At 40.9% G+C, this 25302-nt stretch overlaps 1 protein-coding gene across 4 annotated transcripts in view; it reads left to right on the top strand.

Annotated features, from left to right (window-relative positions):
* Positions 1-2196: 2196 nt before the first annotated feature.
* LOC137048218 (nuclear GTPase SLIP-GC-like) overlaps positions 2197-25302 on the top strand; it is a 52365-nt gene continuing 29259 nt past the window's right edge. For 2 of the 4 annotated variants that reach the window (XM_067426277.1, XM_067426274.1), the window contains exons 1-2: positions 2197-2316; positions 24133-24187. In XM_067426277.1, coding sequence (XP_067282378.1) covers positions 24172-24187 — 16 coding nt within the window. In that variant the 5' untranslated portion in view covers positions 2197-2316; positions 24133-24171. Of the gene's footprint in view, positions 2317-23515; positions 23725-24132; positions 24188-25302 lie in introns of those variants that run through there. The other 2 variants (XM_067426273.1, XM_067426276.1) reach the window with 2 other exon arrangements.

Genomic DNA, 25302 nt, shown 5'->3' with positions numbered 1-25302 from the left:
CCGCTCTGGTCTTCATCTCCCTGCCTCGCTGACATCTGGTGCCATCGACGACAGTAGCCTACATGCCCACCAATGAGTGTAATTTCACACTACATGATTTTCAAAACTTTCACACTTTTCACACTGCATGACTATCTGGGAAATTGTAATTAAAAATGATAGCCCGCGAAAAGCTTACAATCCAAATTGTCTATGCGCTGAAAAGGAGAAAATTAAAACAAAGATAGAGGACCAAATTGTTGGGCAGACACGGGGAGCAAGTGTGTTTGCAAAGTAAGTTGGAGGTAAATACATAATTTTGCAATGTGCTGTTGCAGCTGGTCAAACAAAATCAAACATAAAATACTGATATTGTGGTCTATAACACCTACCCGAATTTTGGTATAAATTTCCTTGACAGTTAAGAGATGCGGCTAGCCTGATGTGGTTATACTCAATTCTAGTCAGAATATGAGTCTGATACTGCTCCATTGGGCTTTAATTATGGGGGCGTATTTCAACTGACACAGGAAAGACCGCAATTGGAGAGACCTACAGAATACAGAGCTACAGATGCTAAAGACATCTTTCCAATCGACACATGCCTTGATCACGGTCCTCTGTTCCTCTTTTAAAATGAATGCGCTGTAGATATCTTCTATAACAGACGCGATGGCGGAATCTACACATCTAAGTTCTTTAACAACAGCCATCATTGTTGTAAACTAATTCAACCCAAGCGCTCTTTGATATCATGGCTGATTACATTTCTGGTGATTATCTGTCAATACTCGCCCTGACAATGAAATTGGTCCAAACACTTTCTGTTCGGGCATAATAACTCCTCTACGGATAGTGTCCAGAACGAACTTCCCTACCTAAAAATGTTGTGGGCGGGGCAAAGTTCGGCTGGCATCCAGGCAAGGAGGCTCCAGCTTTCCCAGGAGAGGGCGTGTTTACAGCCCCGACAGTGGACACGCCCCCAGCATTTGAGAGCAGAGAATACAGCTTTTTTTTTTTTCAAGATTTTGATATCCTATTTTATTTACTTAATGTTTTTTATCATTTAAATTGGTCTGTGCTGTGACAAAATCAGAGCACATATTTAATATTGCTTTATATAGGCTTTAATCAAATATTAATATGCAATAGTTAAATATTGTTATTACTTGTAGGCCTTACTATTATTATTATAGCTTTGCTTACATTTTGGACTTGATTAAATTTCAAATGATTTAATAATTCAGGGTGGTGACAAACAGAAATGCAGTTTGTTGTCATTGTCATGCATGTAACCTCACCTATGGGTGAACACAGATATATAAAAGGTGCAACATGCAAAGGAGAAATGTAAACAATAGTCAAACTCTTGCATTTGCTTATTAACATTTCCATACTATCCGAGTCAATAACAAAACTGCTGCTGCTTCTGATGATGATGATGTTTATCATACCAAGGAAAGAGGTTTGATGAATTATCCACAAAAAAAAAGAGAAAATTGCTGTGCTCTTGTACAGATGACTAGCAGTCAACCTTTTTTATACATATTTATCATTTCTACACACTAAAGGAAAAAACTAAACAAAGTGTACAACTGCTATGTGACTCTTATCAAAACCTCACACAGAAATTGTAATGATATGCTTTTGTAAACAAGAAACTGTTCATTAAAAATTAACCTAATGATATCTTTGTCCTGAAGATATTCTTATTTCAGAATCATAATCTTTCTCATGACATTCTCAGAAATGTAACAGCTGTTCAACATCTGCAATAATGAAGATATTTGATTGTTTAATATGCATGCATCATTCATTCAGTTTGATAATCTCCATTTCACCTGCAGGGCAAACAGACCTACAAAGAGCACTGTTTGCTATGACTTCATGTGCGTTCACTTTAGTTTACCCCTCAACCTGTTCCTTTTCTTTTCAGATAGGAAATGTATGAAATGTATAGAGGCAGTATGTATGCTACTGATTTCACAATTATGCTGTGCAATATAAATGCATTAAAAAATGATTTTAATTTGCGTAACACACCAAACAAGTCCGCACCAGTAATGAGACTCATGCCAAAGGAGGCGGGGAAGGCGGGGCTTGGGGTGGTGGGGGGTGGTGTGGTGTGTGTGTGTGTGTGGGGGGGGGGGGGGGCAGAGTGATGAAAACAGTGTATGGGGGAGGGAGGAACCATGGTAAAGAACATTATAAACAAAACATAATCCTGACAACACCCAAAGGTGCATCAGATACAAGACCAGATAACTTACTCTGCTCAATTTGACAGCTGAATCGAAAACTCAGTCAACTGTCCCACATATTATCCTGAGATAAAAGGTAACCTTTCCTTCAAATTATTATGATGCTTAAAGTTTATTTAATGATTTTTTTAGACTAAAAACAATTAAAAAGAAATACATAATAGTATGTTTGTTTCATTTATCTAACATACATTTGACAAAGAAAGACCCATATAGAGCTTTACAACATTAACATTAAATAACCCCCAACTGAAGTGTTGTAATATTGTATTATTGTATTAATTTTTTTTTTTTTTTTTTTTTTTTTTTTCCTATTTCTGCAATGTGATCTTGTGAGAATACCTATGTATTTTAAGTGTGGATCTACCACACAATTTCTTTTATGGCTGGGCAGACACTGAAATGTATGATCATGAAAAACTGACAGTGTATGAAATGTAATTTATGGATTAAACAAGAACAGTTTAAAGCCTAAAAATGCATACAACTTCTGTAATTGTTTAACCATTACTTCATGCAATATTTATTTTGTTTGCTGTGGGACAATGACCATAAAATACACTAAAATCTTTAGAATTCATGCCCAAATGTTTATTACTTTATCACCAATTAAAACTTGCTGTGTTGGTAATGAATGCTTTTGAATGAGATGTGCGCTGTTAAAGTTTATATCAAATTAAGATCATTAGAGATTAATAACTTAAAATTTACTGTGTACCTCATACAAAACTATTGTGGATGCATCCTGGTTGTAAGCCAAAACTTGACATAAACTGTAAACTTATCCCTCAAATCTGCTTGGCGGATTAGAATGTTGTTCCAGGATCAACAAAGATGTTCTGTGTCATGGCCCATTATTATGCCTTTATATTTTATTTTCTTAATTCAGTCCCACTTTATATTAGGTGGTCATAACTATGTACTTACATAAAAAAATGTTGTATTTCAAAACACTTTTGCTGATATTCAGGTGGAATACGGGTAAAATTGAAATAGAATACGGGAATTCAAGTTGATCCGTTTGCAAACAACGCGTAAACAAAATGTACAAAGTGGTTGCGAAAATACACTTAAGGCTATATCTCAGCAATGATTTATTGTATTTACCAAATTCCGTACATGTCATCACAAGCATGGCCAGAGGTTGCACGCTGTGCCACCTACTGATCTAGTGAAATGAAAAATGGGGCTGCAGTTACTCCTGAATATATATGAATATATTTCGGTTAGCCATTTAGAATTTTGTGCTATTTATTTATTTATTATTTATCAGAGACAATGTACAAAATACATTATTCTTACGAAAAGATGTTTTGTACCAGAATTAGCTAATGCTAGTTTCCATCTGCTGTCCTGCTAAAATGGTGCATTTTAAACACTTATGTAAGGATTGGTTTTACTGCTAAGACAAAAGCTGAGATCCAACGCCCTGCAATAAAGCAATAAAACTCACTAATCTCACTAAAAGACTGGAGGACATTGCCCTGCCCTTATGCATATACAGCATTTTGAAATAATCTGATATCTGACTATCACTGTTAGAAAGTTGCAGCTTCCGTGTCTTTTACTTAAATTACACTTTTTGTTGAGTGAGGTGCAACCTCTTAAAGGTATAATATTCACTTTGTTATCCTCTGACTAATATAAAAACTGGCCAGTTTGTGTTCGTAAGCGAGTGGATCAGAGCACTTAGTCTCTGTGCAATATTGGATCCCATGATGAACAAATATGTGACCCATCATGAAAATCAGTGAAACAAATCGCCAGCACTACTTTCGAGCAAAATGAGAAAGAAGCGTCCCCCCCCCCTTCAAAATTCTAAAGAAATAAAAAAATAAATAAATTAAAGTAATCTAATCTAAAGTAATGTAATCTGTAATTTTTTTTTCTTAAGCAATTCAGACATCAAAAACAAACAAGTACCAACTAACCTTTCCATGACTACAGGTAGAACTGTGCATGACCACTCAAAAATGTCGTAATAATCATTATTTTAAGTAGAGGATAAATTAATCTATTAAGTGGAAAAAAGGTTAAAACGTCGTTGTTACTTATTTAAGCTATACACCCAACAAACTTATTTAAAATAAGTTATAATCACTTAATTTTATTAGTAGACTCATCAGAAATATCAGGGTATATACAGCAATCGTTAAGTTAAATTTACTACTTTTTAATACCTTTTTTACTACCGTCAGAATATTTTTTAAGACCATCACGACACTGAATTGCAAGTGTTAATCAGCGACCTTTCTATTATTTACACAGATTTGGACATATATAACAGAAAAAACAATTGATTTATAATCGACACCAGGAGGAAATCTGTTATAAGTTATCATTCAGACACAGTAAAATAGATCTCAGCATTTACAAAGGTTGGTTAAGGAGAAGCGTTACTGCATATACATTTGATTTCAATTAATAATTGGTAATTCAGCTATTCAATTATTTAGTGTTTTTTTTTTCCAACAACAAAACCTGAGCCAAATATTAGTGATAAGTTGTTGAATTTAACAAAATACTAAAAACTAGTGCTGTCAATCGATTAAAAACTTTAACTAGATTAATCACATTTTTTCTGTGATTAATCGCAATAAAAAAGAAATGTTTTTTTAACGTTTTTAATATATTTTTTAATATAATAATTTCACAGTTAATCAAATTAATGTACAAAAAACATAAAGACAGTATATTTTAAATACTTGTTTAAATGGCATCTTTTTTATGAATGAAGGCCAGTATTACTGATATTTATACAGCTACTGATTGTTTTTTTTAGATTTATTATTAGGCTTCAAAAATATAACAGTTATTAATTTAAGTAAACTTAAAACAATGCTAACATAAACCCATAATAAATGTCATGTTTACTCCTGCCCTTCCTGTCTTAACAGTTAAGAAATATACAGAAATGTAATAAAGTTATCATTTATATGCAGTCTGTACTGCATAAACTATAAATTAAATAGTTAATCCTTATTAAAGCTACAAAAGTTATTTAGTCAAGAGCAGCGTGTCTATGCCTTGAAGCAAGTCTAAAATAAAACGTAAGCCAGCCACTTCTGTTGAGCGCGCAGTGTTCTGAGATGATGCCGAACGACCGCTGAATATGACGTCAGCATCAAACACACGCTGAGACGGAGACGAAAGATCTTCGATTATGTGCCCAGATATGCTAAAGCCCATATTTAAACGAACTAACGCGAATGCAGATAGAATTTCAATCAGAATAGGACACCTGATAGTCTGAAAAAATAATACCTAATTTGGAAAAAAATAATACCTCTGAGACCACATTTAACATTTAACATTTTTAATGGCCTTAAATTTAAGAAATGTTGATTTATCAGTTTTTAATTTTAAGTTTTTTAACTTTTTAAAACCCCGCGGACACCCTGAATATTTTACATTGCAAATAATGTAATAACCAACACAGTCTCACCCCTACTCGTCAAATGTTGCCGAACGGTCAAGGGACCCTGACGTCAGCTGTTGACGCACAGGGTACCCCTAAATCGCCATTTTTCGACGTACTGGGTAATCCACTGATTTCAATGAGAAACCTAGGACGTCATAAACAGACGTGTTGGGCATGTGAATGTTATCGTTATGATGGAATATATTGGGTTATAATTTTTACATTATGGCATGTTGGAGTGTGATTCTCAATTTAATCAGCCAGCACAATTGTATTTACATTTATTTACGCTATGATACACGTTTGAAACAGCAGTCAAACCCCACCCCGCCCTAAACCTACCCATTTGCGTATTATATGATAACACAGACTGTAACAGACAACAGGCACACTTTATTGAAAAACTCCAACTATTCCGAGGCCAAACGATTGAATTGTGTGAAGAAAAGACCCAAAAGCAATCACCGTCTCTATCCGCGCCGCGCACCGCGCACCGCGCGCGCCGGCGTCACACTGAAGACGCCACAGACCCCTCGGCGTCACGCGATGGATGAACTGGGAACCCAATTGCTTTCAGTGGGAAACCTTTGGCGTCAACATTAGACGGCAATTCTATCGGTATGAAATCGCGCTGAAGAAGTCTCATTCAGAACACATCGCGATGTTTGGCATCAGATCACGTGTGCCACATGTTGGTGAGTAGTCATACATATTATGTCCTAATATTTGATATACAGTATTTTCTGCTTGTCGTTATCGATCATGTTCAGTCACTGCATTGTATCTGTCATCATCTCCACTGAGGCTTTGCATTTCTTTGCTTTCTAAATAAACACACCTTGCTAATAGGGTGATTAAACACTGTCACGTGACGTGCTATAGACCTTTAAACATTTGTTAATATTTAATAATAATTACTAGTGTAGTTCCAACGTGGCATTTGTAGTAGAAGCACAATAAAAAAAAAAAAAAAAAAAACACTTGTCATGCGTTTACCACAGTATTGGTAGTTTTAATGTGATATTTGTTGTAAATAAACAGTAACCACAACAATTGGTAGTTTTAATGTGATATTTGTTGTAAATAAACAGTAGCCGCAACAATTACCATGCTTTAAATGCATTTTAATGTAAAATCCAAATATTGTTATTTAAATAGTATATTTTATAATGCTATATATTATATATTATGACTTTTTTCTCTCTTTCTTTTTTTTTTTTTTTTACCTGAAAAGACCAAAAGGGCCTCTCGGACTCAGTCAACCCATTCTTGTTTGTGGAGAAGAAATATTTTCAGTAATAAGTAATCAAACGAATTACTGTTTCCCCCGTTACAACGCCATTACCGTTACTGAGAATAACATGCAGCGTTACTAATTGAGCTCACTGAAGCGGTTTTCATCCGAACAGGCGCGCACTCTGTCAGCGGACCTGCAGCTGTGTGTGTGCGTGTGTGTGTGTGTGTGTGTGTGTGTGTGTGTGTGTGACACAGTTGCGACCAGTTACCAGGAGTCAAAGCGATGGCATGTCCAATGACTTCAAAGGTAGCTTTCGCAAACTGGAAGTATAAGTGCTACTTTTCCCTCGTTGAGGTGAAAGGTAAGAATGTTTATGTAACGTGCAACTTATGCCTAGAAGAGTCTCTCCTTGTCGGTGAACGCAATTGATAACGTGAGCTCCACTACCAAAGAATTAGACAGAGCCACGACATTAAAGACACCAAAACTAGGTTTTTCTCGTGAGATAAGGTAAGCCCACCATACAAACAAGACTTGAGAGCACTTCTTGTTAAACTTTTTACTTTTGTGAGTAAGAAAATACTTCAAGCAGGCTACAGGATGTCTACCAGTAGTGTGACAGTTTTAGAATTTTAATGTGCACTACAAAGAGTATGTAAATTAGGCTAATATATTTTTTATTATTATAATTTTCTATTTTTGGTATACTTTTCTTAAGGAGCATCATTTATTTTTAGATTTATTTGATGGCCAGTTGGGGTCTGTGCAATAAATATTACAGTTCTAAACAATCTATTTTGTTTTATTTTTCTTCTATTGTACATATATTTACAGTAATGTATTGCATTTGATAGGTGTCTCTCACATTGTCCCACAGCAACATTAAAATAGTGTAGATTAGTGTACAATGTTTTATTATAATAATTTATTCTATTTAGTGTCCATTTCATTCATTTAACATTTAATATTGGGGCATCTAAGTTATTTTACATATTTGAACCTTTAAAAAAATTATAAACACTTGCCTGTTCTACTCATTGTGAAAACTGGTAAAAAAAAATATTTTTTTGTACAGTAAAATAGTTACTTTCCCTGGTAACGAGTTACTTTTATTATAGAGTAATTCAGTGCCCTTTCAGTCGGTCACGTTCGACGTACGTCAGAACTGACCGACGAATTGGGATCTGACTTTAGAGACCAATCCTACATCGAGTGTGTAAAAACGAGCCAATGAAATTTGGCATGCGATCCACGCATTCCACGCTCCGCCCCACAGCGCGGGTATAAATAGGAAGTGGAATGGTAGATCAGCGCTTTCTACTTCGGAGCTGAACAGTGTTTTGCTGTGTCTACGAAGAGTGTGGAGAATCGAGTCTCATGAGAGAAACTGCCAGTGCTGGTGATATGGCGCGTCAGCGAGTGATTGCTTCACTAAAAAGTGAAACTAAAAGAGCTTGTTGGTTCAGTGGGTGTTTTCCCCAAACACTGAAAAGAGCTTGTTGGTTCGCTGGGCGTTGTTACAAAAACACATTGAGAGGTCACACAGGCTTGCACTATATGGACTGTGTGCAGCAGCGGTCATCTCAGGGCACTTCAGAGCCCTCCCTTTGAGCCTTTGGAGTCAGGTGAGCTGCATTGGACTCTATTAAGAGGGTAGGGGACAAATCGTGCCTAGAATTCGTGCCTAGAATTCGGGCCTGGTAACTCTCACGTTGTCCTGAAACCCCAGCCTGGATACGTGCCCAAGGTACCTACCACTTCCTTCCGGGACCAGGTAGTGAACCTGCAAGTGCTGCCCTCGGAGGAGGCAGACCCAGCCCTAGCTTTTTTGTGTCTGGTCCGCGCTCTTCGCGCTTACGTTAACCGGACTCAAAGCTTTCGGACCTCAGAGCAACTCTTTGTCTGTTACGGAGGCCAGAGACTGTCTCCAAGCAGAGGTTAGCCCACTGGATAGTAGATGCTATAGTCTTGGCTTACCAGTCTCAAGATGTGCCTTTCTACCTTGCAGTAGTGCTAAGTGCCCGTTCTAGTGTCGGCTTGCAAACGCCACTCCCGCCATCTGGGCCGGATACGTGCGTCTATTGTCTCCAGTTATGTTCCCCGGGAACGTCTAACCCTGTGAGCTCCTCCATCACCCCTAGGTCTGACGCTAGGCCTGCACCCGTATGTTTGTGGAACGTGGATATAGGCTGGGTTCCATATATAGCGGTTCCCTCACGGCAACCCCATATGTGTATTCCTCCACGGTACCAGCTACCCTACCGGCTAGCCCCGTGTCTTTCCCTGGAAAGAGCCCACTCTGTTGTCTCTGGGCGTGTTCTTTCCCCCCTACAATTAGGTTGGAACCACCCCAGAGACTGCCATATGTTGCACTACCCTGTCAGGTTAGTGTGTATTTCACCACCATGCCCTTCACGGGCCGTGGCCCTGCAGTGTTCCCTCTCCCGAGACGGGCATGCTTTCCCAGCATTATTGTAAGGCTGGAAAAACCTAGTAGATGCCGAAATGTCTAATCGCTCAAATTAGCATCTGAACTCATTTATACAGTTAGCGTCTCTGTCCGAGACGACATCACACTGAGTGAACCATCTATGAATGACTCTAATTTACATGCCTTTCACATGAAAATTCCCCCAAACTCCTGCTCCACCAAACTTGAGATCACCTGAAATGCACCAGAAATCTCTTTGTTATTCAATCCTCAATCCCCACGATACAGTATTATATGTGTTTGATATAATTTCAAATGTCTCAGTGCGACTGGTACAAATATCTCTACTCCACAGAAGTAACCTAGAACATCCTAAATGTTTTAAGAGTTTAAAGATATCTTTCCTTGGTGTATGGTGGGTGTGGCTTTCAGCCATTTGGCCTCTCTTCCATTCAAGTCTATAGGACTTGATCAATGCAAATTCCTATTGTGAACTCATGTTTACATTTGAAAGAATTTCAAATGGTTCTGGGTATGCATCTGGTTCTGGGTATTTAAGGAAATGTTGCAAAGAGCTCAGGGCTCGATTCTGTAGTCAGGTCGGCCCGTAATGCTGGACGTTTCAAGATAGCCAGCATTATGTAATTTTCAGAAGTCAGGTATATATTTCATTCTTTACTTCAGAGTATTTGATGTTATATGGATTAGGCTACCTTTGAATTGATTATGTAATTGGCATTATACATTTACCTGACTGTTAATAAATTATTACACTTTGATTGATTCTGACTTGCTCTGGAATTATTCAGGTTACGAACGGGCATAATTTAAACAAAGGGTTAAACGGAATAATTAAATGTGTACTTAAACTATTAAATATAAATGACGAAATAACCAAATGGCATTCTAACCTAAATTCTAAATTATGATTAAATGGAGTCAGATAACGAGGAGTTTCAATAAATTCCCTTTTCCCCGCTGAAAAGACGAACGCGCAGCGACCTTCACCCGCCGATCGTTAGCCTCCATTGGGACGATTTGGGCGGCCTTACAAGTTATCCAATAGTCACACTGAGTGGGTCTTGCAGAAACAGCTGTGACTGACCTCCCTGCTTGGAGCCCTGACTTCCGCACCATACTAGACGGTACAGTGGGTGCGCTCAAGCAGGACGCTGGAAGGGCCAGCCTCCTGGCGTTTTCAATAGGGATCCCAATTCGTCGGTCACGTTCGACGTATGACTGAAAGGTACGTCTCGGTTACTTATGTAACCCTCAAGGAGGGAACAGAGACGTACGTCCCGTCGCCAGGTGCTGTGCTTCCGCTAGGAGGCCGAGTCACTAGTCGGCTCCTCAGCAGAAAAAGCGCTGATCTACCATTCCACTTCCTATTTATACCCGCGGGGCAGAGCGTGGAATGCGTGGATCGCATGCCAAATTTCATTGGCTCGTTTTTACACACTCAAAGTAGGATTGGTCTCTAAAGTCAGATCCCAATTCGTCGGTCAGTTCCGATATACATCTCTGTTCCCTCCTTCAGGGAACGAGGGTTACATACGTAACCAAGACGTTACTAACTCAGTTACTTTTTGGAACAAGTAGTGAGTAACTATAACTAATTACTTTTTTAAAGTAACGTTCCCAACACTGTTTATAGTTTATGAGTGCAGCGATACCAAACATGCCAGGTGTCACCTTATGGTTTGTGCAGCGTTGTGAGAACTTAAAAAACATTTGATAATATCATCGAAACCGTTAGTCCAATCAAAATGAAACCAGCGTAGGGTATCCAAGTTAGTTAAACTCAAAATTTTAGCCCAAATATCAAAATTTTGATAGTAGTGGCAATAAAATTCAAACAAATGTGTCCATTTGTCAATTTTGATGTTGTTATTGATATAAATGTATATAACTCCAAAACAAAATGAAATATTGCCACCAAACTCAACACATGTATGGGCTCACTCTGAGGAAACATCCATTATTGATATAAAACATCCATTAAACATCCATTCCCTATCTCGAGGGAACTTCGAGCTGCGTCGAAACGCTAGGGGACGCCTCTGCGTGCCATGTCATGAAGCACTTGTGTAATCAGTCCAATAGCGGGACGATACGTCACGGGCGGGTGACGTCATCGACCAGGAAGCTATAAAGCATGCCCGGACCAAACAGTCACTAGCTTCTGTGTCTTCACAAGCGCTCTGTGTGAATTGTATGTCCATTTATTGTGTGTGTGTGTTCAAAAAAGAAAGAAAGAAAGAAATATGGCAAGTCAGTATAGGTGTTGTGTTCCTCCCTGCCCACGTTACATCACGGGTGGGGATACACACGTCCTAATGTGTGATGTGTTTGGGGCTCGAGCATGCCCAGTCAGCTCTCGAGGGGGTCGGCTGCGAGCATTGCGAGAGACTCCCAATGCGCATATTAAGATCACGCCGGGCACTCTTCGAGGAGAGTGCTTTGGCTCGCGGTCCTCAGGGCTCGGGTCCCGCTGTTGCCGAGGCGCAGCGAAGGCTCGCGTCCTGGGGATCGCAGTCGGATCTAGTGGCGGGGTTAGAGACGGGTGATCCCCTATCTCTGCCTTTACCCGCTGGATCTCATGCCTCAGTTAGCGAGCTGGAAGCACGCTCTGCGGTTTTCTTCCGCTCGCGCTGAGGCACAAGCGCAGCAGCACTCCAGCTCCGAGGAACTGGATGTTGTTAGCGCTAATGATGATCTGCCAAAAGAAAACGACACACACACACTCATAAAAAGAGGTGCTATTGGTGTAACTCGCGCTGTGTCCAGGTTAAGTTTAGACTGGCCGGCCGAGTGTCAAGAAGTTCGCCAAAAAATAAATAAATATATAAATAAAATAAGAAAGAGAAAGAACAATATAATGGCGAGCAGACAGTATGTTTGAGATTACGAGGGGCTGAATCTAGTGGCTCGGATCTCGCGTTTGCCGAGGCAGCGTGTAGATCACGGGTCTACAATATAGATTCTATGACTCGATCGCGGATCTCGCGCTTTACGAGGCAGCGTGTAGATTATGGGGTTGAGTTTAGTGGCTCAGATCGCGTGTTTGCCGAGGCATCGCGTAGATTATGGGTCTGCATCTATCATTCAGAAAGGGCGACGATGTCTCGCGGGGAAGAGACGCTTGCGAGCTATCTCTCCCCCGAGTCCACATCGTCACACAGCCCCACAGCTGCCCACAACAAGCCGGTAAAAAAAAAAAAAAAAAGTCGGCTTTGGGGGTAGGGCATATTCGGCAGCAGATCAGGCGGCCGCCGGTTTGTATACGGCGGTTGCCCTGCAAGCATATAAAACAAGCAGACCTGCTGGGGGATATTGATATTGAGATGTGAAATATAAATATATATATATATATATATATATATATATATATATATATATATATATATATATATATATAATAAATAAATAAATAAATCAAAATGTCCCTCTGGGGCTGTCGGGCGGGGCAGCCTCAGCCGAGTACATCCTTTCTCAAACCTACACCGAGCAAAACAAAGAGAGAGCGTGGCCGCTCGGGGCCCCCCCCCCGCAGAGAGATCGGGGGTCCGGGCGACGCACTCAGCCGGGACCTTCCCGTGGTAGGGCGGATCTGAGGGCCGTCCTTACTGCTAGGAAGGCCTTCGGCTAAGAAGTCCCGACGTCAAAGGCGCAGGACTTCCGATGGCAGTCCCCTCCGGGAGAGTGCGGTTCGCCGAGGCGCCCGCTCGTTCCCGGTGCCATCGGGGGGGGCCGGTCTGCCAACCCTGCCACCGTTGGTGCTTCAGGGCGCGGCGGTCCCCGGCGAACATATATCTCCTTGTCCGCCCGGAAACGTAGCGGCTTGGGGATGTTCGCGCCCTCTCGTGAGGGCCCCGTGGCGGTCAGTTCGGTTGCTACCTGCCGGTTATCCGTTACAGGACACCGGGCTGACCACCCAGGAAAATCCAGAGACCAGCCTCGAGAGGCTGGTTCCCTTAGTAGATTTTCTGGCAGCGTGGAAACTTCTGCCGAATATCTCAGAATGGGTCCTGCTCACATTATAAAAAGGGTTCGGGTCACACCCACCCGTGTTCAGCAGGGTTACTCCTACGGTAGTAACCCCCGAGCAGCCTCTGGTCATGGAACGAGAGGTACAGACTCTTCTGCGAAAAGAGGCTATACACGGGTCCCTCCCCTCTGCAGAGAGTCGGGCTTTTACAGCCGGTACTTCATAGTTCCAAAGAAGGATGGAGGGTTAAGGCCTATTTTTAGATCTGCATCAGCTAAACAAAATGCTCACGATAAAACAGATCGTGTGTCACGTCAGGTCCGAGGACTGGTGTGTCACAATAGACCTAAAAAATGTATACTTCCACATCTCCATCCTTCCGCAGCACAGACAGGTCTTCAGGTTTGCTTTCGGGGGCGAAGCTTACCAGTATTGAGTGCTGCCATTCGGCCTAGCTTAATCACCCCACACTTTCACCAAGTGCGTGAATGCAGCTCTGGCTCAGGTGCGACTCCAGGGCATTCGCGTGCTCAACTATATCGACGATTGGCTGGTGTTAGCATAGTCGAAACAGTGGGCGTTCAGCATCGAGATGCTGTTCTCGCCCATATGAGAGTGTTGGGGCTAAGGTTGAACGGAAAGAAATGTGTGCTGGCACTTATAAGCTGCAGAGCACTACTTTTCTGGCGGTAGTCTGGGACACGAAAATAATGTCGGCTCGGCTATCCCCTCCCAGGATAAAAACGATCCTGGATACCGTGAACCAGATAAAGCTAGGTCAGTCACTCACTGTGAAACACTTTCAGAGAGTGTTAGGGCTGATGACAGCAGCGTCCAATGGGGTACCTTTTGGCCTGCGGTACATGAGACCCTTACAGTGGTGGCTCAGGACCAAGGGGTTCTCCCTGAGGGGAAACCCTTTTTCGCTTGATCAAGGTCACACGGCGCTGCCTACGTGCCTTAGTGAAGTGAAAAGATCCTTGGTTCCTGTCCCAAGGTCCAGTTCTGGGGGCTCCTTGTCGTCGCGTAACGCTAACGACGGATGCCTCCCTAACTGGCTGGGGAGCGGTCATGAGTGGCCGCTCGGCCCAAGGTCTGAGCAGCCGTCAGCTCTCCTGGCACATAAACCAGCTGGAGCTGATGGCTGTGTTTCAATCATATAAAATCAAACACTTCCTCTCAGACCTGCGGGGCCGCCATGTGTTAGTTCGGTCAGACAACACTTCGGTGGTCTCGTATATAAATCACCAGGGGGGGTTGAGATCGCGTCGGGTGTGGAAGCTGACGCATCATATGCTAACATGGGCCCAAGGCAGGATGCTCTCGCTCAGGGCGATGTACATCCCGGGGGTCCTGAATGTAGCGGCAGACTCCCTGTCGAGGCAGGGGGTGATGCCGGGAGAATGGAGACTCCACCCGAGGTGGTGGAGGAGCTGTGGATCCGCTTTGGGCGAGCCCAGGTGGATCTGTTTGCGTCTCGAGAGACGACACACTGTCCAGCATATTTCTCCCTCACGCATCCAGCCCTGCTGGGGCTGGACGCAATGGTACAGACGTGGCCGAGGCTGCGTCTGTACGCCTTCCCCCCTCTGGCATTGCTCCCAGGAGTGCTGGAGAGCGTCCGCCGGGACGGGGTTCAGCTTTTATTGGTAGCCCCGCTCTGGCCGGGCCAAGTATGGCTCGCCGACATTATGTCTCTCCTAGAAGGTCCTCCCTGGAAAATCCCAGTCAGGAGAGATCTTCTTTCGCAGGCCGGGGGGGTCAGTACTGCACCCGCGCCCGGAACTGTGGAAACGGTGGGCTTGGCCCCTGAGGGGGCCCAGTTCATAAACACGGGTCTATCTACTGAGGTGATAGAGACCATGTTGCACTCCAGAGCACCATCCACAAGGAGACTTTACGCACTCAAATGGAGAGTTTTTGTCGCCTGGTGTACGCACCAGGCTTTGGACCCTGTTAACTGCCCGTTCGGTTCAGTTCTTGAGTTCCTACAAGAAAAATTCTCCGCAGGGTTATCTCCGTCAACACTGAAAGTATATGTGTCGGCGATATCTGCTTATCATATTCCATTAGATAATGCATCATTGGGGAAACACCCTTGGGTCATGCGTTTCCTTCGTGGTACTTTGAGGCACAGACCTGCGGCACGCTCGAGGGTGCCTACTTAGGCAGTGGCACCCTCTTGTCTGGAGTTTGCACCAGGAATGGTAAAAGCATTTCTCTTCCCGAGGGAAGGATATGCTCCCAAGGTCCCGACTAATGTGCCGGGACCAGTAATGCTGCAGGCTTTCTGTCCGCCTCCGTTCACTAGTCAAGACCAAGAGAAGCTAAATCTGCTATGTCCGGTCAGGGCCCTAGATGCATATGTCCACAGGGCTGCCCTGTGGCGAAACTCAGAACAGTTGTTTGTGTGTTTTTGGGTCCCCGAGCAAGGGAAAACCGGCTTCAAAGCAGATGCTTAGCAAGTGGATAGTCGAGGCTATTTCGCTCGCTTATGAGTCGGCCGGACATCCTTCACCAATGAGGGTCCGCGCCCACTCCACTAGGAGTATGGCTGCCTCTATGGCTCTTATTTCGGGAGTTTCATTGTCAGAGGTATGTGATGCGGCTTGGTTGTCCTCTCCGCATACATTTGTGAGGTTTTACAATCTAGATGTAGCCTCTACACCGGGGTCCCGGGTGTTTCTGGGTTGATTCACACATACAGACATTTGGGACTCTGGCGGCGTGGGTATTGAGGTCCCCTAGCGTTTCGACGCAGCTCGAAGTTCCCTCGAGATAGGGAACGTCTCAGGTTACGTATGTAACCATGGTTCCCTGAGAGGGAACGAGACGCTGCGTCGAGATGCCATACTCCCGGCATGCCTGTGATCGATTTGTTCGACTTTTCCAGAAGCTAGTGACTGTTTGGTCCGGGCATGCTTTATAGCTTCCTGGTCGATGACGTCACCCGCCCGTGACGTATCGTCCCGCTATTGGACTGATTACACAAGTGCTTCATGACATGGCACGCAGAGGCGTCCCCTAGCGTTTCGACGCAGCGTCTCGTTCCCTCTCAGGGAACCATGGTTACATACGTAACCTGAGACGTTATTGATATAAAATTGCCAAAATCACACAAACAAATTACACAAAAACCTTATTCCATAGTTATTGTGTGTTTATTAGCTTCTTAGTTCACGCATAGAAATGTAGAATAGGCTCGTTCTTCAGAGAGCCAGAATGAGGAAGTAAACACACAGGCATGTCATATTATTGACAGCTCAGTGAGCAAATGAACGCCTGATGACTCATATCTGACGCATATCATTAAGAGAGAGCTATGTGCATGTTTTAGCTCTTTTAGATCGAATAATTCAGTGATTAATGAATATAAATGGTATTCTGTATGACGAAATATTTTGCAAACGTGATAATATGTCAATATTTCTCCAAAAATGAGCACTTTTGAACTGAGCTAAACTGAAAGCTGTTCTTTGTGATCTGTGTGAACACAAATGAGCTGCTGCAGATGAAAGAGAATTAACGTATGTCTGATATTACATTCAAATTATTGTTCATAACGGATCGATAATAATGCACTCCTGACATAAATTAAGAAAATAATGTCACTGCAACCCAGTTTTATCATAAACAGTGTTCAAATATCGAAGCTGGAGTCTTTAATCTGTCTGATGAGTTTGTCCAGATAAAATAAGAGTGTGATGATTAACGAGCAGTGAATGTTGAATAATAGTAATCTGAGGCCGTCTGCGGTCTTTGAAAGGCATGGGGTTAAGCTCCCCTGTCAGTTCACGAGGGAGAGGAGAGATTGAGGGAGAAGCTGCATCCAGAATGATTCTCTCGATCTCAGGGCTCGTAAAAGTCTTTATCAAACAAACACAATGATTTATTTCTCATCAACCCGCGACTGATTGGAATATTATTTTTATATTACACATAGCCCACAAGATGAGACAATATAAGAGCGAACCACCCGCAGACACATACACGTGCTCACACGCGTGCGCCGCCCTTCAGATGTCTAGAGAGAGAGAGAGAGAGAGAGAGAGAGAGAGAGAGAGAGAGAGAGAGAGAGAGAGAGACAGACTTTTAAACACACCTTTATTTATATTTACACTATAAGACATTCCTCATAAGAAAAACTTTTGTTTCATTAGGTCCATTGGTAAATACACACATATATCCATTCTGAGAAACCATACAATCGCATAGTCAAAAGTAAAAATTGCAAATTGTTTACAAACTTTACAAACTTTTTTTAAAAAAAATACACAGTCACATAACCTCATAGATTTAAAACCAGCTTATTTTCATAATCCACAGAGCACAAAACATCATTCAAAGCCCAAATTTCAATAAATCTGTCCACATTATTCATTAGTTTAAAATATGCAAACTCTGCCTTGATTCTGGTTACTGTAAGAGCCTTTAAGACCACCTCAGGACCTATCTCCCCCTCTCCTTTCATTTTTCTCTTCCGGGTTAACCAGATTGCCATCTTTGCTCCTCCAATCACAAAATTAATTAACGAGATCTTTTTTCTGTCTGATGCAACATATTTTGGTCCAAAAATAAAAAAAATCGTTATTAAAACCTACATCCCAATCTCTAAACCACCTATCTAAGACCTGAAACAATTCGCTTAACCTTAAACAATATAAAAACAAATGATCTACCGATTCTTCATTGCCACAAAAAAGACATTCTTTCCCTACAGTGGGGTCAATGTGTGCCACGTGTCTGTTTGTACCTACCGCCCAGTGTACAACCCTCCATTGGAGATCCGCAGTGCGTTTCTCTATAGGAGGTTTGTACAGGGACCTCCAGCATCCTCTAGGGGACGAGTCTGGCCCAAACACATCTGACCACTTAGTCTCTTTGCAGTCTTTGAGCACGTTATAATGGGACACCTTCACGCAAATATTATACAGGGCCTTTTTTGAAACAGTCTCAAAACCTTCCAGCACAGGAGTCCTGAAATGTAGGAGAGAACCTTCCTCTGGCTCTCCATCCACCGCCGCTAAAACTTCCACTTGGGGAAAAAGACTCCCTCTGTTCTGTTCAGGAACCTCATTTTCTTCTGAGCTTTGTCTGAAAACAGAAGATAATGCGGAAACAGTTCCATCCATTATTCTCTTTATTATCCTTGCAGACTTGATTCCTGTTTCGTTGCACATCTCTTTTGGACTTTTCCAGTTTTCACCAGTCTTTAGGTCAACAATTCTTGTACATCCCGCTCTTGCCATTACATTCTGAATGCTTCTGGACTCCAGTGCCGGTGCTGGTATCAGTGGGTTGTTAAAAAGTGGTTCATTCTCTGTCCAGAGTCCAATGTTTGTGAGAACCCTCTTGACCTTAAAAACTGATGTCCATGCTTTCAAAAATGCCTTGTAAAAAGGGGAAACATTCCTCAAGTCCATGTTGGCCAAATTGATCAAAAACAATTGTACATCATACTTGAAGATATTCATTTTCCTCAACACAGCACACGCTGTATCAGCCCAGCACGGCTCCCCATACAGCAATCTTTGTGCTGCTTGAAGTCGGAAAGTCTTTATTCTGTTTTTGATGTCCATCAGGCCTTGTCCTCCCTCCTGAGTGGGTAGAAAAAGTACAGCAGATTTTTTCCAATGCTGCCCATCCCAGAAAAAGTCAACTAGCTTTCTTTGTAGCTCTTCAACCACACATTCCGGGGGATCCAGCACATTCATCTTGTGCCATAATGCTGCTGCAGCCAGATTATTTGTGACCAATACCCTGCCCCTATACGATAGCTGGGGCAGCACCCATGACCATCGAGACAACCGGTCACACATTTTCTCCACCATACCCTCCCAGTTCTTCTGCCTGTATTGATCTGTTCCTAAGAATACTCCCAACAACTTCAAACCATCTCTTCCCCATTTAACTCCACCTGGAAGCACTGGAGGGGTCCTTCCTTGCCAATCTCCTAACAAATATCCTTCGCTTTTACCCCAATTAACTTTGGCTGATGAGGCCTTTTCGTAAATATTTAAAGCATTTGTTAGATTCATGATATCTGTATCACTTCTTATAAAAACAGTGATGTCATCGGCATAAGCCGAAAAGATAATTGGCCTGTTTTCACAACCTTTCACTATAAACCCTTGCAACTTCTCCCTAAGTTTATATAGTAGCGGTTCAATTGCTAGACAGTACAGCTGTCCTGACAAAGGACAGCCTTGTCTTATGCCCCTATGTACAAAAACTGGACAACTTAGCCCACCTCCAACCTTTAACAATGCAGAAGCTCCAGTATATAAAAGTTTGATCCAAGAGATAAAAATCTCACCAAAACCAAAAGCTTTAAGAGTTTTAAATAAATACAGATGATCAACTTTATCAAAAGCTTTCTCCTGGTCAATTGACAGAAAACCCACATCCTCATTATCAGCATTTGCTAGATTCATAACATCACGCACAAGAAAAAGATTGTCAGTTATTGTTCTTTTCGGCACACAATATGTTTGAAAGTCATTAATAACATACTCTAAAAAAAGTTTTAATCTATTTGCAATACATTTTGCTAGAATTTTGTAATCCGTGCACAGCAAAGCCACTGGTTTCCAGTTCTTCAACAGTCCAAGGTCACCTTTTTTTGGCAATAACGAAAGAACCGCTCTTCTACAACTAGTTGGAAGTTCATTTTTTTTTTATAAGAAACTCTAAAAACATAAAGTATATCATCTTTCAAAAGAGTCCAGAATTGCTTATAAAACTCAGAAGGAAGTCCATCAATGCCAGGGGACTGGCTATTAGAAAGTTTCTTTACCGCCTCTGATAGTTCATCCAATTGAACATCCGCATCAAGCCATTGTCTCTGATCATCGGTAAGCTTTGGCAGATCTCTTAGTAGGTCATCCATGCAGTGAATGTCACAGTCTTTTGCTTCAAAAAATTCAGTATAAAAGTTCTTTGCATGGTTTCTCATTTCTTTCGGGTTAGTTGTTAGAGTCCCATCTGGTAGTTTCAAATGTAACATGAGTTTTCTTTCTCCTTCTTTTCGCTCCAAGTTAAAGAAGTATGAGCTCGGAGCATCTATTTCTCTTATTGCGGAAAAACGGGCTCTGATCAGAGCACCTTTTGCTCTTTCATTGAACAGGGATGCTAAAACAGTCCTTTTTTCTCTTAATTGATCCCCTTTTTCTAAGTTTCCTTCAATAATTCCTTCTTCAATTTCAGTTATTTCTCTCTCAAGTGTTTTAATAGTACTCTTTACAAGTCTGTTTGAGTGGACTGTGTAGTTCTGGCAAAAAATTCTTATTTGTGCTTTTCCAACTTCCCACCATTGTACTAAATCTTCATAATCACTTTTTTGCTCTTGCCATTTAGACCAAAATAGCCCAAACTTTTCACAAAATATAGAGTCATGTAATAATTTCAAATTAAAATGCCAATAGTAACTAGAAGGCTGTGACTTTTTTAAACTCATTTCAATCATGCACAAATGATGATCAGTAAAACCAAAACAAAATGTTGGCTTTTAAAACTCTATTAGAATTATTTTTACTTACATAAAACCTATCTAACCTCGCAGCACTAATATAATCATGAGAAGCTTTAACCCATGTATACTGTTTTACTGTTGGGTGTTTTTCCCTCCAAACATCAGATACGTCATATTTCCTTATTAAACTGCTTAATGAATTAGCAGACTGGGGATACGGTTCTTCGCCATTTCGGTCTAGTATGAAATCTAAGGTGCAATTCCAGTCACCCCCAAGAACCATACATGCATTATCAATTTTTTTTTAATTCACTACATAATTAAAAAAAAAATTCTACTCTTTCTGCTCCATTATTAGGGTAGTAAACATTTATAAAAAGAAAGGTAAATCCCATTAACTCCACCTGTACAATCAATATTCTGCCCTTGTCTATCTCATAGGAAGATATATTAGTCAAATTAAGCTTCTTTGAAAATAGAATCGCAACACCTCCACTTAGATTTGAGCCGTGACTTAGAAAGATTTTACCCTCCCACCACATTTTCCATTCTACTTCATTACCCAAGTCGCTATGGGTTTCTTGCAAAAAAAATATATCTATGTGTTTGTTTTGAATAAATTCATACAAAGCGGCTCTTTTACTAGAATTCCTTCCTCCATTGATATTTATTGTCCCTATTTTTATGCTCTCCATGAAAAGAGAAAAAAGAGAAAGACAAGCAATTAGAAGAAAACAGACAGAAAGAGAAAGAAGTAACCTTTGTGACTTATTCATTATGTATACTGCTTTTTAACCCTATCTTTCCTTTTCCGTAATTTCGTCACAATTTTTTTCAGTCTAAATCTTTTCCTCCGACTCAATTCTTCTAATCCAACAGTCTTCTGTATTTTAACTGCTGATCTCGCAAATCTATCAACATCAGGAAAAAAACTCGACATCAAAAGTCTTTCCAAAAGTTTCATCCAAGAAGTCATTAATTTCATTCACTGTGTATAACTGATCATCACCACTCTGAGAAATGATATCAGACATTTCTGAAAGACGTCCTCAGCTATCTCCTCCATTTCATCATCCCTATCATCGACCTCACTTGCACCTGTATGATTATTCCTGTGTCCAGTTTCATCTTCACATTGAGAAACAGTTACCTCGCTTACCTCAACTCTCTCACCACCAGTATCACGATTTTTTACAATTCTTACTTCACAACTTACATCCTGATTATTCTGTGTTTCGTTCATTTCTAATTCATCGCCCTTTTTTCTGTTTCATCTAAGCTCCTTACTACACCATCCTTCTCTTTTGACCCACTCGGTCCTGCTTTTTCATTTGATCCACTCTGTCCTGCTTTTTCATTTAACCCACTCGGTCCTGCTTTTTCATTATCCACCTCATTATTTTCGGTGTTCGTTTTATGAGGGCACACATCTTTTTTGTGTCCTATTTCATGACATTCATAACATTTTAAACTTCCGGTACTTGCATAGAGCTTGAAGGACTTGCCTTCATACAAAGGAAATGTCAAGAACTGTTGAATCTAAAAACATAAATACTTGCCGTCTAAAGGACATGACATGTTTCAGTGACTCATTTTTACATCCTAGTGGAACCATTTTAATTCCACTAGCTATTTTTCCATATCTCAACAATTCCTTCTCAATGTCATGATTTGGTATGAAAGGGGGACAGTTTGAGATCGTTATAAGGCTCGATTGAGACACCAGCGGAGAAATGACAGTATAAACACCACTCACCCAAATGCCGCTCTCAACCAGCCGATTGGTTAAGTTCTGTTCCTTCAGAAAGACCACAATGGCCCTATTCATCCGTGAGGCCGACACAACATTGTCATACCCCACCTGTTCGCCTATCGCCACGAGCACTTCTTCCACCGAGACGCCGGTCTCAGGTACACATCTAACTCCATGGCGGAGTGAGAGAGAGGAGTCACACCCTGCCGAGTGAGTCTCCATCTCAAACACCCGCTGAAAAACTAACAATTCACCAAATATTAACTTTGTGAAAAGAGGAAAAAAGGAAATGTAAAGAAACAAACTTCACAGTCGCTCTCACAGCCACGTTTCTGTCACTCCACAAACGCCCACGCATGCGCACGAGAGATGTGTAACAACGTATAATATATTATAACAATGTATAATGAGTATAATATAAACACATTATGCAGTGTAAAAAGAAATAAACCATTACATCTAATTAGTATGCATAATAAGACTTCAGGTGAGGATTGTGATGGATTCATGGAAAAAGCATAAAAAAATATTCTGAAATTGATACGGAGAGTGAGGTGTGTAAAGAGATTGATTTGAGATATGGGTCTAATTGACATGAGGAAAAAGATAAATCAATGGAAAGTGATGGAAGGTGAGGACCACACTTCAATTATCAAGATGACTAATAATATTTGGTGGAAGTCCCACCATTTGATGATTGTGTGTGTGTGTGTGTTCCCGTATTGTTCCCATATTGGACAAATTGCATTTTAGTGTCGTCTATTAGTTTCTTATAGTTGGCAAAATTTGAGAGTGAGCTATTTATTTATTTATTTATTTATTTATTTATTTATTTATTTATTTATTTATTTATTTATTTATTTATTTATTTATTTATTTGTTTGTTTGTTTGTTTGTTTGTTTACTTACTTTCTTACTTTCTTGCTTTCATGCTTACTCACTTGCTGACTCACATATTTAATTATCTATTGCAGGATGACCATGTATACAGTTGTTACCTTAAAAGACTCAGATGAGGTGATGGTGGTAGCATCAAACTGGCTTACCAAAGACAAGAACCAATGTTACTGGCCCCCATTCAGATCACAAGTAAAATTCTTGGAAGCGGTTCAGAACAGACTTGAGCCTTCAACAGGAAATAAACCATGGGATAAATTAGCTATTCAGTTTCACGCAGCATTTGGTAACAGTTACTAACTTCTGTTTAAATCTTGTATGTCATTTGTACCACTTTTGCTTAAGTTGTCCTACAAGCCCGGAGACATGACATTATATATTATTTCTCAACTGAAATTCGAAGAAAGCATCTGTATTATTTATTTCATTTAATTTCAATGGGTAAGCTGAGTCGTTGGGAAATAAATAGCAATCTGCAATTAAAAAAAAAAAAAAAAAAGATGTAATATAATGATAATATACTGTATTTTCAATGTATTGTATTATCAATTTATGATCTAATATTCAACATATTTCAATGAACTTTAGAGTGTTTAATTTAAGACATTTCAATAAAAATAGCCATTTGTGGAAAGTGTATCTTTTATGACTTGTATAATTCTTGATAATATAATATTTTCTTATCTTATTTTAGGCACTTACGAGCAAGCCAAGGAAAAACAAGCAGCAATGAATGAGCAGACAGAACAGTAAGTAATGGACTCTTATTGCAATCAAGTAGATTTGGAAAAATATGATAAAACTTCTGTCTCTTTCAAAATACATAATAATGAAACGTCTCAGTTATGCATGTACCCATAGTTCATGGGAAGAGGGAATAAGATGCTGTGTCGAAACGCTGTGGGAACGACCTTGCGTGATTGCAAAGTGAAGCACGTATGGAATCAGTCCAATGGCATGAAGTAACATCATAGATGGGTGATGTCATTGACCTGGAACTATAAAGCGTACCCCAATCAAACAGAGTAAGCTTCTGAAATACTTATAGCAAGTTAATCATTGGCATGCAGGGAGTATGTAGGGTGACGCAGAATCTCGTTCCCTCTCCAGGGAATGCTAAACCCATGCTGCCATAAGAGCAAGTGTCCATTCGTGTGAAATCTATGCGCACAATAAGACAAGGGCACCTATGAACAGTCAGGTTCATAGAACCTCACAAATGTGTGTGTTGAGGACCAGCCTGCTGCATTCCAAAAATCCTGGAGGGAATCTCCTGACAATAAAGCTTTAGAAGTAGCCATACTCCTAGTAGAGTTGGCCCGTGCAACCAAAGGTGAAGACTGACTGGCTGACTCATAAGCAAGTGAGATAGCCTCAACCACCCATCCTGGGTGACCCGAAACAAATTAACAATTATTCAGACTTCCTTCACATCGAAGCTCTGTGGACATAAACAGCTAAGGCCCTAATGTAGCAGAGGAGATTTAATTTTAGTTTAGATTTAATTTAGATTTAGTTTCTCATGGTCCGATGTCTGGAAGGGAGGAGGCCTGCAGTACGATAGGTCTTAAAGTATTAATAGGAATCTTGACATGTGGACACATGAAAGTAGGCTTTCTTGAGATCTATTGTGACAAACCAGTCCCCAGACCTGATTTGTGCCACAATTTGGCTGAGAGTAAGCATTTCAAATTTGAGCTTCCCTACAGTGCTGCCACAGATCTGATGTACCAGCTGTAAAACCCAGACTCTGCAGGACCCAATGAGATATATTTGGTAGACGTTTTCACTCCACCCGAACCGAGACTAGGCCTCTGGTGTATTTTGAACAGCAAACACAATGCCCCAAAAGGAATGGCAACAA

This window comes from Pseudorasbora parva, chromosome 19, assembly GCF_024679245.1.
Source record: "Pseudorasbora parva isolate DD20220531a chromosome 19, ASM2467924v1, whole genome shotgun sequence".
NCBI lineage: Eukaryota > Metazoa > Chordata > Actinopteri > Cypriniformes > Gobionidae > Pseudorasbora > Pseudorasbora parva.
Note: the sequence above shows the minus strand (reverse complement) of the source record. Positions and strands in the feature narration are given on the sequence as shown.